At 39.6% G+C, this 13,557-nt stretch overlaps 1 protein-coding gene across 1 annotated transcript; it reads right to left on the bottom strand.

Moving 5' to 3' along the window:
• Nucleotides 1-4,880: 4,880 nt before the first annotated feature.
• Nucleotides 4,881-12,348, bottom strand: LOC146399536 (uncharacterized). Its single transcript, XM_084980431.1, has 4 exons — nucleotides 12,239-12,348; nucleotides 11,940-12,054; nucleotides 6,741-10,705; nucleotides 4,881-5,598 (listed from the first exon to the last, which is right to left on the bottom strand). The coding sequence occupies exons 1-3, from the start codon at nucleotides 12,306-12,308 to the stop codon at nucleotides 10,525-10,527; spliced, it is 366 nt and encodes a 121-aa protein (XP_084836557.1). The 5' UTR covers nucleotides 12,309-12,348; the 3' UTR covers nucleotides 4,881-5,598; nucleotides 6,741-10,524.
• Nucleotides 12,349-13,557: the final 1,209 nt, after the last annotated feature.

Raw genomic sequence — 13,557 nt, 5'->3', positions numbered from 1 at the left:
CTAATCTTAGAGGAAAAGATTTCAGCTTTTCACCATGGAGATGATTTTCATTGTGGGCTTGTCACATATGGCCTTTTATTATATTGATGTATATTCTCTCTGTACCCCATTTGTTGAGTATTTTTATCAAAGAAGAATGCCAAGTTTTGTCAGATGCTTTTTCTACATTTATTGAAATGAGCATATGATTTTTATTCTTTATTTTAATGTTATGTGTCACAATGATTGATTTGGAGATGTTGAAGTTTTCTTTCTTTTTTTTTCTTTTTTGTCTTTTTAGAGCTGCATCCGTGGCATATGGAAGTTCCCAGACTATAGGTAGAATCTGAGCTGCAGCTGCTGGCTTACACCACAGCCACAGAAATGCCAGATCCAGGCTGCATCTGCAACCTACACCACAGCTCACAGCAATGCTGGATCCTTAACCTACTGAGCTAGGGATTGAACCAGTGTCCTTATGGATACTAGTTGGGTTCATTACCACTGAGCCACGATGGGAACTCCTGAATGATTCTTATATCCCTAGGATTAATCGTACTTAATCATGATGTGTGATTCTTAAAGTACTACTGAGTTCAGTCTGCTAAAATTTTATTCAGGATTTTTATATCTATGTTCATCAGAGATACTGGCCTGTGAGCAATTGTCTTGTAGTATGTTCGATGGGTGGAATTTTGATGGGCATATATGTGGGGAGGGAAGGTGCATTTCAGAGGCTGGAGTTAAGAAGTATGAGGTGGCTCTGCCTGGGTGTTGGGATGGAGATGATACTTTGCACAGTGGAGAGTTGAGCTTAGGGAGATGTCTAGGCAAATAGTTGATAGACTGTAGTAAGAAGAGTTAGGGAGGAGTTCCCATCATGGCCCAGTGGTTAACGAACCCAACTGGCATCCATGAGGATGCAGGTTCGATCCCTGGCCTTGCTCAGTGGGTTAAGCATCCAGCACTGCCATGAGCTGTGGTGTAGGTTATAGATGTGGCTCGGATCCCGTGTTGCTGTGGCTGTGGTGTAGGCCGGTGCTACAGCTCCAATTCGACTCCTAGCCTGGGAACGTCCATGTGCCATGGGTGCCACCCTACAAAAGACAAAAAAAAAAAAAAAAAAGAAGAAGAGTTAGGGAGACTGGTAAGAGGCTGTTGCCTAACCGACAGATAGAAACTAAAGGACACTATAACTATGGCATCAGAGCAGCGCTGCTAAGAACCTGGGATCTGCAGCCACTCTGCCTGGATTCATATCTCAGCTCTGGGGAGTTCCCACTGTGCTCAGCATGTTAGGAACCCAACACAGTGTCTGTGAGGATGTGGGTTCAATCCCTGGCCTTACTCAGCAGGTTAAGATCTGGTGTTGCTGCAAGCTGAGGCATAGGTTGCAGATATAGCTCAGTTTTGCCATGGCTGTGGTGTAGGCCCACAGCTACAGCCCTGATTCGACCCCTAGCCTGGGAACTTACATATGCCGTGGATGTGGCCCTAAAAAGATAAAACACATAAAAAATAAATTAAAAAAAATAAAATTGCCTGAAAGAACCAAGGATTAGTATTACCCAAGACACTCCTTAAGGAGAACTATTGCCCAACCTGATATTGTGATTTATAGTATGAGTCAGATTTGCACAATCTTTTTGGATAGATTGGGTCTCTTAAGCCTGTCTAGATAACTACAATTTATTTCTCCGAGCCCTCAGTTTCCTCATCCATATAATAATAGTGCCCACTTCATAGGGTAGTGACGAGGAATAAATGAGCTACCACATGAAAAACTGCTTGAAATAGTACCTGGTATATCATAAATATGAACATGTATTACCTCTTATTTTTACTATTTTGCTCTAATTACTAAGACAGCACAGAACAGGATAGACAGATAGATAAAACACATTCAAGGACTCAGAAAAGATACAAAAATGGGGACAAATAAATGAAAAAGTTGACATTCCAGATCCATGGGAAATGATGAATTATGATGTGGTATAATTGCGGGAAAAACAAAAATGGATCCTTTCCTCACATCAAAAACAAACCAAATTTATGTCAGCTGCAAAATGCAATACTCTCATCTCATGGGCCACTAAATAAAGTGAAAATGAATGAAGCAGTCTGTCATGTATTTGAATCTCAAGAAACAAGGCTGAGCTAAAAGTAAATCACAAAAAAACAAGTAGTATTTGAGTTTGTTTATGAAATTAAAAAATACAAAACCAAACAATATAATGTTTATGGCTATATACACATTTAAACAATGAAGGAAAAACAAGATAATCATTAGAAATTAATCCAATGATGCTGTCATGTCAGGGTCCAAGAAGCGTGTGGCCAGTTGCAAGGACTTAGAGGATTTCACATTCTTAAAAGATAGTATTTTGTATCTAAATCAAATGGGTATATGTGTGTCCTTTGTGTGTGTGTGTGTGTGTGTGTGTGTGTGTATGTGTGTGTGTGTGTGTGTATTTTATTTATTTATTTATTTTTAAGACCACACCTGTGGCATATGGAAGTTCCCAAGCTACAGGTCGAATCGGAAATACAGCTGTGACCTATGCCACAGCCACAGCAACACATTTGTGACTTATGCCACAACTTGTGGCAATGCTGGATCCTTAACCCATTGAGTGGGGCCAGGGATCAAACCTGCATCCTCATAGAGACAATTTCAGGTCCTTAACCTGCTGAGCCACAACAGAAACTCCCCCTTGTGTTTTTTTATCATTACATTTTAGTATAGATCTTTTTTATATCTGCTATAGCTCAAATATTCAAAAAGTTATTTGAGGAGGTACCTAAAACTCTAAATATCAGTAGTTTTCTGCTCCCATAAATAAGTGTTATATTTGATCTTTTAAATTTTTAATACAGTGAAATGAACTTTTTTGCCATAACCTACAAAAAATTCTACATTATAAATATCTCATGAAGAGCTTTTCCAGAGAGCAGATTTTCCATGGGTTAGAATTAAAGGTCTCTTGAGGACATAAAAAAGATGTGAAAGAAGAAACAAGAATGAAGAAAGCAAGGGCTGTGGAGTTACATTAAAATATAATGAAAATAAATTGTATTTCACAGTTTTCGTAACTGCCCAGAAGTGAGTACATTTTTTTTTTTTTTTGGTCTGGTTTTTTTTTTTTTTTTTTTTAGGGAGGAAAAGAATCATCTGAATAACCCTACCTTGGATTGGAGATGCAAAACAATCCAAAAAAAGACCTTTACTTCCTCCTCTAATTTTGGAAATTAGAAGTGTCTAAAAACTGAGAAACAGCAAACCTCTCTTCAAGAGACATGCTGTTCTGTTTCTCCGCCTAAATATCTACATTGCCTTGTTCACGAACATGAATCTGCAGAGATATGAGGGTTATAGACTATTCCTGCACAGCATGGCATAAATTCTTCCTTTCATCCACTCTAAAGAGTATTCAGGGACTGGGGTGAGCGTCTTCTGCTTCATAAAAACAAATTCAGACTGCTCAATGGATCTTTATTTATTTACTCAGGGAAAAAAAAAAAAAGGGAACACTCTAGTACAGGGGCTTCTATCATACAATTCAGGACAAGTTTGTGGAAATCATGGCTGAAGGATTTGCTAGCAAGGATTCTAAAGCCACAAGGGGAAACCTCTCCCTCACTTTGAGAAGGGTGAGCTATTCTTTTCAAGAAAAAGAGATGCCCTCCTAGGAAAAGAAGGGCAGTGGCAGGGAAGCAGAGACAGGAGGAGACACATTTGAAAGGGTGGTTTTAGAGTCTTTTGGAGGCAGATCCATCCCTAGTATTGCTCCTTAGAATTAGAGCAGTAGTTTGCATTTGTCTTTGTTAAAGTAGGGGGAAGAAAATGGAATTAAATTCCGGTTCCAAGGGCTTTGCATCCTCTGTTTGCAGTGTGGCTGCGTGACAGTGCAAGGAGACTTGTTGGGCCTGCTGGCCATCATGGTTTGGCCTGAAGTTAAAAATCATATCTCTTCAACCTACACCACAGCTCACAGCAACACCAGATCCCCAACCCAATGAGCGAGGCCAGGGATTGAACCCACATCCTCATGGACCCTAGTTGGGTTCATTAATGGCTGAGCCATGTAGGGAACTCCTCATCTCCAGAACTTTTTAGTCATCCTCAACTCAAACTCCATACCCATTAAAATACTGATTCCCATCAAACATGCCCCCTAACCACACACACACACACACACACACACACAGAGCTTTGGTCACCACTCTTCTGCTTTCTTTCTCTATGTATATGACTATTCTAGGAACCTTATACAAATGGATCATACACTATTTGTGCTTTTATGACTGGCTTATTTCATTTAGCATAATGTCTTCAAGGCTCATTCATGTTATAGCATATGTCAAAATTTCCTTTCTTGTTAAGGGTGAATAATATTCCATTGCATGCTTATGCCATGTTTTGTCTACCCATTCATCTGCCACTGGACAGTTACTTCCACCTTTTGATTGTATGAATAATACTTCTATGAACATGGTGTACAAATATCTGTTCAAGTTTCCGCTTTCATTTATTTTGAGTGTATACTCAGAAGTAGAATTCCTGGATCATATGATAATTCTACGTTTAATTCTTTGCAGGACAACCAATACTGTTTTACATGGTGGCTGTACCATTTTACATTTGTTCCCACCAAAAGTGCCCAAGTCTCCCAGTTTTTCCACATCCCTTCCCAGTACTTGTTATTTTCTGATTTGGGGGGATTTTTGTTTCTTTGTTTGTAATATTTATCTTAATGAGCATGAGGTGATATCTCATGGTGGTTTTGATTTGCATTTCCCTAACGATTAATGATGTTGACATCTTTTCATGTGCCTGTTGGCCCTAAATAATTTTTAAAGCTGTGCAATCATATTCAAAGAGCCATTTTTTAATTTAACTATTTTTTTAGTGTCTGGTTTCTTTATTACTTTTGTGTAAAATTGACTGTGGTTTGAATAAAGAGAAGAGAGAATTGCAGTCTTTAAACATTTAAAAGCAACATTTGTGTTGTCTTTGTTGATAGATCACATCTCAGAATGTTTAATGTTTAATGGATGTACTTTCTCTTCATCCTTCATCAAAAGTTAATTGAATACATAGTATATTGTTAGTTTTATTCAATTCTTCATATCACGATTTCTCAAACCCCTTTCCACCATTAAATCAGAGCATTTTAAAGCCTATGGAAACCAGAAAGAATTTCTCTGGTATTTCAGAAAACACCAGGTGTCTGTTGAGCTAAATGTCATTCCATATTTCCACAAGTGCCTAGAAGTTCTGAAATAACTTCTTACTTTTTCCTTTTTTAAGATTTGGCTTTTACTAACCTGGAATCTTCAATATGTTGGATGTTTTATAACTAAGGACTTGAGCAAGATAATTTGAAATTATACGAGTTTATCAAGAACTGATAAGCTTGGAGTTTTCCCATTGTGGAACCATGGTAACAAACATGACTAGTATCCATGAAGATGTGGGTTCGATCCCTGGTCTCAATCAGTGGGATAAGGATATGGTATTACCATGATCTGTGGTATAGGACGAAAAAGCAGCTTGGATCCCTCCTTGCTGTGGCTGTGGCATAGGCCAGCAGCTGCAGCTCCAATTAGACCCCTAGCCTGGGAACTTCCATATGCCACAGGTGCGGCCATAAAAATTAAAATAGTAATAATAATAATAATAATTGATAAAACTCATCTACTTGCCAGATTGTGTTGTTGCCCTTCAAGAGGTCATTGCATTTATCTGGTTTTTGGTTTTTTTTTCTTCATCTCAGAACTATGTAGATCTACTTAGGATTCTTTAAAAGGGCGTGGTGTCCTCCACCACTGTTGCCTCATTTGCATTTTAAAGTAAAAGGTACCGCCCAGTAGAATTACAGGTATTTAAAACCTCATGGATAAATCTGAATACACTAGCATTACCAGTAGTTACAAGAATAACTTTTAGGTTGCTCAGTGTTTTCAAGATGTTTTATTTTAATGTTATGCTTTCCATAATATCACTGAAGGCCAGCCTAATAAGAAATAGCTTATCGTTACTTCAGGATTCTACTTTTAAATATAAAATTTCAACTTGCACTTAGAGCAAATAGAATTCTTAAAATGGCACATGGAAAACCAACCGTCTGTAACTACGGAATTCCAGCCTCCATCACAACCTGGCTGTCTAACACATTTTTGGACAACTTTTGCAGACTGCTTCCAAATCTACTGTTGGTTCAGATAAGTTGTTCTGCCTCCTATGTATGGGAGTGTTTTGCAATAAAAACTAAAAAAGTTCTTCTTGGCACTGACGATTTTATAACATACCAAAGCATGTCCTAAATAATTTTAAGGTTCTTTTACGATATAGAAGTGCAGATGGGTGACATCATGGTGTAAAGCAACTTTTATTGAACTCATAAAAAATGCTTTTGAAAGGATTCTTAGAAATTTGAGTTGTGAAATCAAGAAATCTCTCTCACGTTTAAGTAGGAAATTGAGGAATCTGAACCTACAAGCCTTTGTCTTGAATCCATGAGGCATGAAAAATTTTACAAGATAGGTTCAGATCAGATTCAGTTACCCAGGGACTCAAAACTATGCGTCCTTACACGTGGCCATTTATATAAATTACCTATTGGGGAGTTCCCACTGTGGCTTATCGTAGCGTCCAAGAGGATGTGGGTTCAATCCCTGGCCTTGCTCAGTGGGTTAAGGATTGAGTTTTGCCATGGCTGTGGTGTAGGCCTGCAGCTACATCTGATTCGACCCCTAACCTGGGAACTTCCATATGCTGCAGGTGAAGCCAAAAAAAAAAAGAAAAAAAAAAGAAAGAAAGAAATTTTTAAAAAATATAATGCTTAAGATTAAAATTAATTAATTGATTAGTTATTGGTACAAAATGGAAAAACATAATGGAATCCAGCGAGCCAAAACAGTGGGTGTTATTCCTGCCCCTACTATGTTTTGTCATTGTTAGAATTAATCTTGGCTGTTCATGGAGACCATCCTGAGACCTCCCTCAAGTCCTTAAATGTGATATAAGGTCCAGCTAGTGGAGGGAGTAATTTGAGAAATGATTCACATCTGGATTTGGAGCCAGAGTGGAGTGTGCTCAATTAGACAGAGTGAGGCAAGGAACCCATAACCCAAGGGTCAGGAGCCAGAATGGTGTTGTCATTCACAGGTACTTAACTGGCTGCTGTAGAATGGGGATCAACCAAATATAGATAACTCTGTCACCTTGTTGTTTGTTTTTACAAATGAAGTTTTATTGGACACAGCCTTGCCCAGTCACTCGTGTTTGGTCTACAGCTGTTTTCAAACTGATAGCAAAGTCAAAGAGTTCCAACAGGGATCAGCTCTCAAACCTGAAAATATTTGCTGTTTGACACCTTACAGAAAAGGTTTACTGACCCACTGCTATATAAAGCACTCTGCTGGGATCCCTAAGCAGTTTTCAGGAGGAGGAATAGGAAAATTGGTCATTTACATCCACAAAAAATACTGCCTTTAATTCATGTGTTATTATACAATTGTCAAAGTGCTTTTATATTTGTTATTTCACTTGAGTTGCAACAGCCCTGTGATAGAAATAGAGCAGATACTATGACACCTTTTTCAAGGTGATTTGGTAGTGAGAGATGAAGTGACTTCTCTGTGGTAGCATAGCAAATTGGGGTGTTTCTGTGGGAAAGGTGAACTCAGAGGCAGACAGATCTTGCCAAGCTGTTTTGCTTGACATGTGGCCACAAAGCAAGGTTGAGGTGGCGGTGGGGGGCAGGGATGGGAAATGGCAAGACACCCAGGAGATGCTGGTTCCCAGGCACCCGTCCTCCTCGAAGAGCATGGCTGCCACCCTCCAGCTCCTTCTCCCCTGATATAGTTCCCTGTGCTATACAGTAGGACTTCACTGCTTATTATTGATTCTAAATGTAATAATTCACATTTACTAACCCCAAAACCCCAACGCCCAGTCCATCCGTCTTCCCAACACCTGTCCCCTTTGGTAATCGTAACTTTGTTTTCAAAGTCTATGAGTCTGTTTCAAATAAATTCATTTGTATCCTTTTTTAAGATTCCACATACAAGTGGTATCATATGATGTTGTGTCTCACTGTCTAACTTCACTTAGTATGATAATCTCTAGGTCCATCCATGTTGCTGCAAATGGCATTATTTCATTCTTTTTTATGGCTGAGTAGTATTCCATTGTATATGTGTACCACATCTTTATCCATTCCTATGTCAGTGGACATTTAGGTTGCTTCCATGTCTTGGCTATTGTATTTATATAGTGACACAATGAACATACAATAGTGAAAACTTCTTTTTAAATAGGATGATGAGCCAATTCCAAAGGTACTGTCAGTGAGATAGAGATACTCAGGGAGAAAATCTAGATTCATGGGGGTGGGAGTGAGGTCATCACCAGTACATGAAAGAGGCTTATTACAAAGCATCTTAAGGAGAAAGCTAGCATCAAGGTCCAGAGTGTTGACCTACACTGTGATTAAGTGGTTGTTGGGGGGATACTAACCAGAAAGAAAAGCAAAAAAAGGAAACCCAAGGATTCAAATAAATCTGAATCCAAAAGCTCACGTAGGGAATGGTCTTAGTCTGGAAGTGTTGTTAGGATCTGGAGTAGATGGGCAAACTGCCTGTTAGTCAGTGGAGAGAATTGTCTACTGTAGATTAAAGGAGCTTTCCTGGCACAAGCTGATAGATGTGTACTATTTCCCAGAGAAAGTGAGGGTTCTGTAGGGGCTGGTCTTTGCCCTGAGGTCATTCATAATTCCAACAGGATTTTTCTGATCCAATAACAGCTTCCTAACTTTGGAAGCAAACAATGGCTAAAATAACGTAGACCACAAATTTTCCTCTTTCGCTTTTCCCTGTTGTGCTAGGAAGCTCAGAGCCAAATTTGATCTCTGCCTTAACTATGGAAATACATTTCTCTGTTCTGATTTTTCCTCTAGCATTTATTATTGTTTATTTCTTATTTTAACTTTACATTGAGTTCATTCTAATAGTGTATGTATTTTGCAAGTCAACTAAGATCTTTTTTTGGAATGAGGCAAAGATAGAAACAAATTAATACAACCTCTCCTCTTGATTTCCATCCTCCATTTTTATAAGAGTTTTGTTGGGCTGGTTTGGGTGCATGACCAAGCAAATGCTTCTGTTTCAACTTTCAGTTATTTTCTTGCTTTAAAATAAAAATATACCACCATTGTTGACTAGACTTTATGATGACCTGAGGGTTTGATATACACTAAGTAAAGTGTCCCAGGACCCTTCTAGTGAGAAGAAAGGAAAGATATTGAACCATGTGGTGCTTTTCAATGTGCTTTAAAATGTTGACCTTGTGGATGAACTAACGCTATATAAATGTGTATGTTTTGGCTACAGACATGCGATGTCGATTTCCTGAGTCGCAGGGTAAGACCCCAACTATTACAGCTCAAAGCAAGCATGTTTACTGAAATTCTGATTAGCTGACAAATGAAATGGGTTTGGTGTTCTCAGGTAGTTTCCCTGGCACCCCCATGAAGGACCCAGCATGTAACCTGTTCACGACAGGTAGTCTCTAAAAACAGAAGCAGCAAAATGAGCAAACAGCACTGCAGGTGGTGCTCCCCTCTGAGGTGCAGTAGCATCCGGAGGTCAGCCAAGAAATGCCTGATCCAGCAGCCACTGGCCTGGGCACTGAAAGGAAGATGACCTAGTGTGGCTCCTAAAGCCTGCTGAGCATGAAAGTCACCTGAGAATCACTCTTATAAATTTCTGTGAACCCCTCCTGGGCTGCTCCCCACCATTTGAATCCACTGGGCTTGGAAGTGGAGCCTCAGGAATATGCGCATGCATGTGCGTGTGCGTGTGCGTGTGCGTGTGCCTGTGTGTGTGTGTGTGTGTGTATTCTCAGGGTTCTCCAGAGAAATGAACCAATAGAGAATGATACATGGATAGATAGATAGATAGACAGATAGATAGATAGATAAGAAGGAAGGAAGGGAGGAAGGAGAGAAAGAAAAAGAGAAAGAATGTAGGAAGGAGGGAAGGAAGGAAGGAAGGAAGGAAAGAAAGAAAGAAAGAAAGAAAGAAAAGAAAAGAAAGAAAGAAAGAAAGAAAGAAAGAAAGAAAGAAAGAAAGAAAGAAAGAAAGGAAGGAAAGGAAGGAAGGAAGGAAGGAAAGAAGGAAGAAAGGAAGAAAGGAAAAGGGAGAGAGTGAAAGGGAAAGAAAGAAAAGGAAGGGAAAGAAAGAGGGAAAGAAAAAATATAGAGAGACGTATATATACCCACATATACATATATATGTATGTGTATATGTTTAACAGGATAGATAGTGGGAAAGATAGAAGGTAGATATATGGGTCGTATTGATTCTGTTTCTCAAAAGTCCCCTAACTAGTGCCATCCCCACATGGACAAGCAGCAGAGTTCCACAGCCTACCTTGTGTTTTCCCTCTCCATCATCAAATAGGTCCAGTTACCCGGGGCTCTCCCAGGAATGAGAGCACATTGCATGAGCTGTAACTCCAGTCCTCAGAAATGATCCTACTCACCGTTGCACAGGTAAACCACTGTTTCCAGTGGTGTTAGGATGACCCTGCACGTCTTTCCTGGTCCCGATCCTTCGGCTGGCTGTCTTGGCGGCAGTCACGGCCATGCACCGCAGGTCTTCCGCATCCACATGCTTTACACACTTCATGGTCCAAGATATGTCATTGCTGGTCATGTTTCTGAGGCATGATTTAAAAGATGAGCCTGGCATTAAGAGCGGTCACTTGGCTGGTGAGCGAACTTTTCTGACTGCCAGATCCTGTGTTCTAAAACAACTGGGATGCTCCCTGCTTGACTGTCTAAGTCAGTTTCTTTATAAAATCTGTTCGTGAAAAGAAAGCTGACTGCTCGTGTGGATGAAGAAAAACGAAGAACCCCACAGAGGCTAAGAAAGCCATGGTTCTCAGGCAGAAGTAAAAGGTAATTTGTATAAATTAAAGAATGGACTCCCCCTCTGGACAGAATTATATAGAGGAAGGGGTCATATGTATTTGGTAGTTATACTTTCCCAGTATTTAAAGGCATGGACTTTAATGATAGTGCAGTATTTGCAAATGTAGTGAGTAGTCCATTTCATCAACAGGGCACATCTTTCATACTATTAAGAGTCTGCTTTCATATTGCTTTCTCCCAGATCCACAGGTCAAAAAATCAGGAATGTAATCTTACTGAGGTCTCTGTGGTCTGGGTCAGGGATTTGATTTTGTAGCTCTCATATTTTACAAGGCTGTCCTAGACCCATTGGGAATCATGAAAACCGTAAACTTTTGGAAAGACGGGACAAGAAAATTCACGTTTATTGAGTACTGTCATGTGCCAGATAACGTGCAGATTTGTCACTTCAGTTGAATTACTATCCCAGATTTGTTAATGAAAAGAAAACTTGCTCTGGGCTGGGCCCACATTTAGAATTTAGAGGTAACTTCAAGTCCAATTGATTCCAAAATTCATACTCTTTCCAAAAAAGATAAAGTGCTAAGTAGCTGCTCATTAATCAGCTGTAAATGGGGAATAGCATGGTATTTACACTTGGAGTGGAGTCGTGTGATCACATATTCCCAGAACCTTTTTATAGATCGTAGAGAATTTGTGTATCCACTCCCTGAAGGAAAAGAGAATAATTGAGGTTGGAAACAGCTTAACCCCAAGTCATAAAAATCGCTGACATGGGAAACTAAGAGGAAAACAGTTGCCCTTAGTGGGGAAAAGGTTGTGTGCCCCTGGAACAGACAATGTGGGGAAGGAATGTCTTCAACCTCGAAAAACATGAGTCCTTGAACACACTTTAATTTCATTAATATTGGTTTCTGGGAAAGCAAAGTAATTACAAGTCTTCACTGGTTCAGTACAACTCTTTTAAAAGGTGAAATAATTTATATCTCTTCCCCACCCCCCAACCACACACCTACACACCTCATGGACACGCAGCTTGGCTTCTTATCAATTAGTAGGTACCCCGTGGCTGCCCAAACTGGTATGGAAATGACATTCTTCTGTTTTCCCTCTTTTCCATGGGGCTTCACGTATTCTATAAATAGCAGGAGAAGTAATTATATAGGTGGGCATTCATTATTGGGTCAACCCTTGGAATAGGATAGAGAAATGTGCTAAAGCAAGGAAAGATTTGCTTGCAGGAATGCCTGGAAACTGAGCGTGGTATGCACTTCGTAGTAGCATAAACCATATATCTGGCTTATTTTTGTATATTGTACCTGAGTGGGTGGGATGATGTTTGCATTCTTTTCCACTTCTGAGCTGTCCGGTGTCATCTGGTCTGTACATGCTAGGAAGTGCTGCGAGGTGGGTGTGTGTGTGTGTGTGTGTGTCTATCCCCTTTTCTAGCATCTGCCGTTCACTCCGAGCGGAAGCCTTTACCATTGCGAAACTGTCACCGGCCGTCTTTGGAACACACATGTACATTCCACAGGTCAACCAAATGGCCTTGGCGACTGCATGATGCCTTTTGTTTAAAAGAAATCCGAGTGGCAGTCCCATGCTCCCCATCCAGCAGCACTTTATACTGTTAACTGTGGCAGCTGAAAAGTGAAGCTCAAAGGATTTTTTAGAAGCTGCTGCCCCAGCAGGTAACATTCTGGGGTTGGTTCTTTTTGTTGTTGTGTGTGTGCTTTTTACTTTTTTTTTTTTTTTTCTGCTGTTTAAAATGTCCAAACCTTCTCGCTTGGCTAGACCTTTCTTCGCTAATGCAGCTTCTAAGCTGCCATCATCTCGAAGGGATGATTTAAACAGCAAACAGAAAAAAAGCAGCTTAGGGGAGAAGATTCTGAAAACTGGGAGTGAAGGAAATTTGGTCAAACAGCAGCAGGTGCAAACGGCAGCCACCCCTGCCCAGAGGAAGACTTCGCCGCACAAAGGTAATGTTTTAAATCAGCTGTTTTTTCTCAGCTTTGGCTTAGAAACTTCTTTCTTAATAATACTGCCACGTAACTGGGATGAGACTGGTTTCAAAAACTTAGCCATTTGTGTGAGTCTGGCATTGCTGCAGTTCTCGGGTGTGTTGCTACAATAACCAGTAATTAGGAAGATGGAGGTGATACAACTTTCTTTCATTAATTAAAAGAATGACAAAAGAAAAACTGATTGCTTTCACTTCTCTTTGAGAATGAGAGATTTTATTCTTGGTTGTGTTTTATAATCTTTCTTAATCCAGTTATATTTACATGAATTTTCTTTTATATTGCTTATCGATATGAAAGGAAACCAAAAAAGACAGAATATGTTCTAAAAATACATCATTAATTAGCAAAAGATTTTTTTTGCATGCTTAGTTTTTTGCAGTCTCTTTTAAAAATGAGTATATCTGAAATGATAATCTAAGCGATATGGTTCCTGGCCAAGCGTGACAAAAATCTCTGGAGCATTAAAATGAGGCTTTTCAGGTAATGATCAGAATGTTTCACTGAGCAAAGAACATTTGACCTGGAATTGAGAAATGTGGTAACCAAATAAAGCTATCTATTATTTGTGTGTCTATAATCACAAAGGGCAATGAAACCATAGCTTAAAATATCAT

This window comes from Sus scrofa, chromosome 10 (assembly GCF_054392235.1).
Source record: "Sus scrofa isolate SSC_HxYL_T2T_F1_AM1 chromosome 10, Sscrofa_HxYL_maternal_Yorkshire_Landrace_v2.0, whole genome shotgun sequence".
Lineage (NCBI taxonomy): Eukaryota > Metazoa > Chordata > Mammalia > Artiodactyla > Suidae > Sus > Sus scrofa.
This window is presented reverse-complemented; position numbering and strand designations above follow the sequence as displayed.

Coding starts and splice junctions, on each gene's coding strand:
- LOC146399536 (XM_084980431.1), bottom strand. CDS start 12,308: ATGTACAGACCAGATGACACCGGACAGCTCAGAAGTGGAAAAGAATGC. Junction 12,055..12,238: donor ACATCATCCCACCCACTCAG/GTACAATATACA, acceptor TGCTATTTATAG/AATACGTGAAGCCCCATGGA. Junction 10,706..11,939: donor CCAAGCTGCGTGTCCATGAG/GTGTGTAGGTGT, acceptor ATCATGCCTCAG/AAACATGACCAGCAATGACA.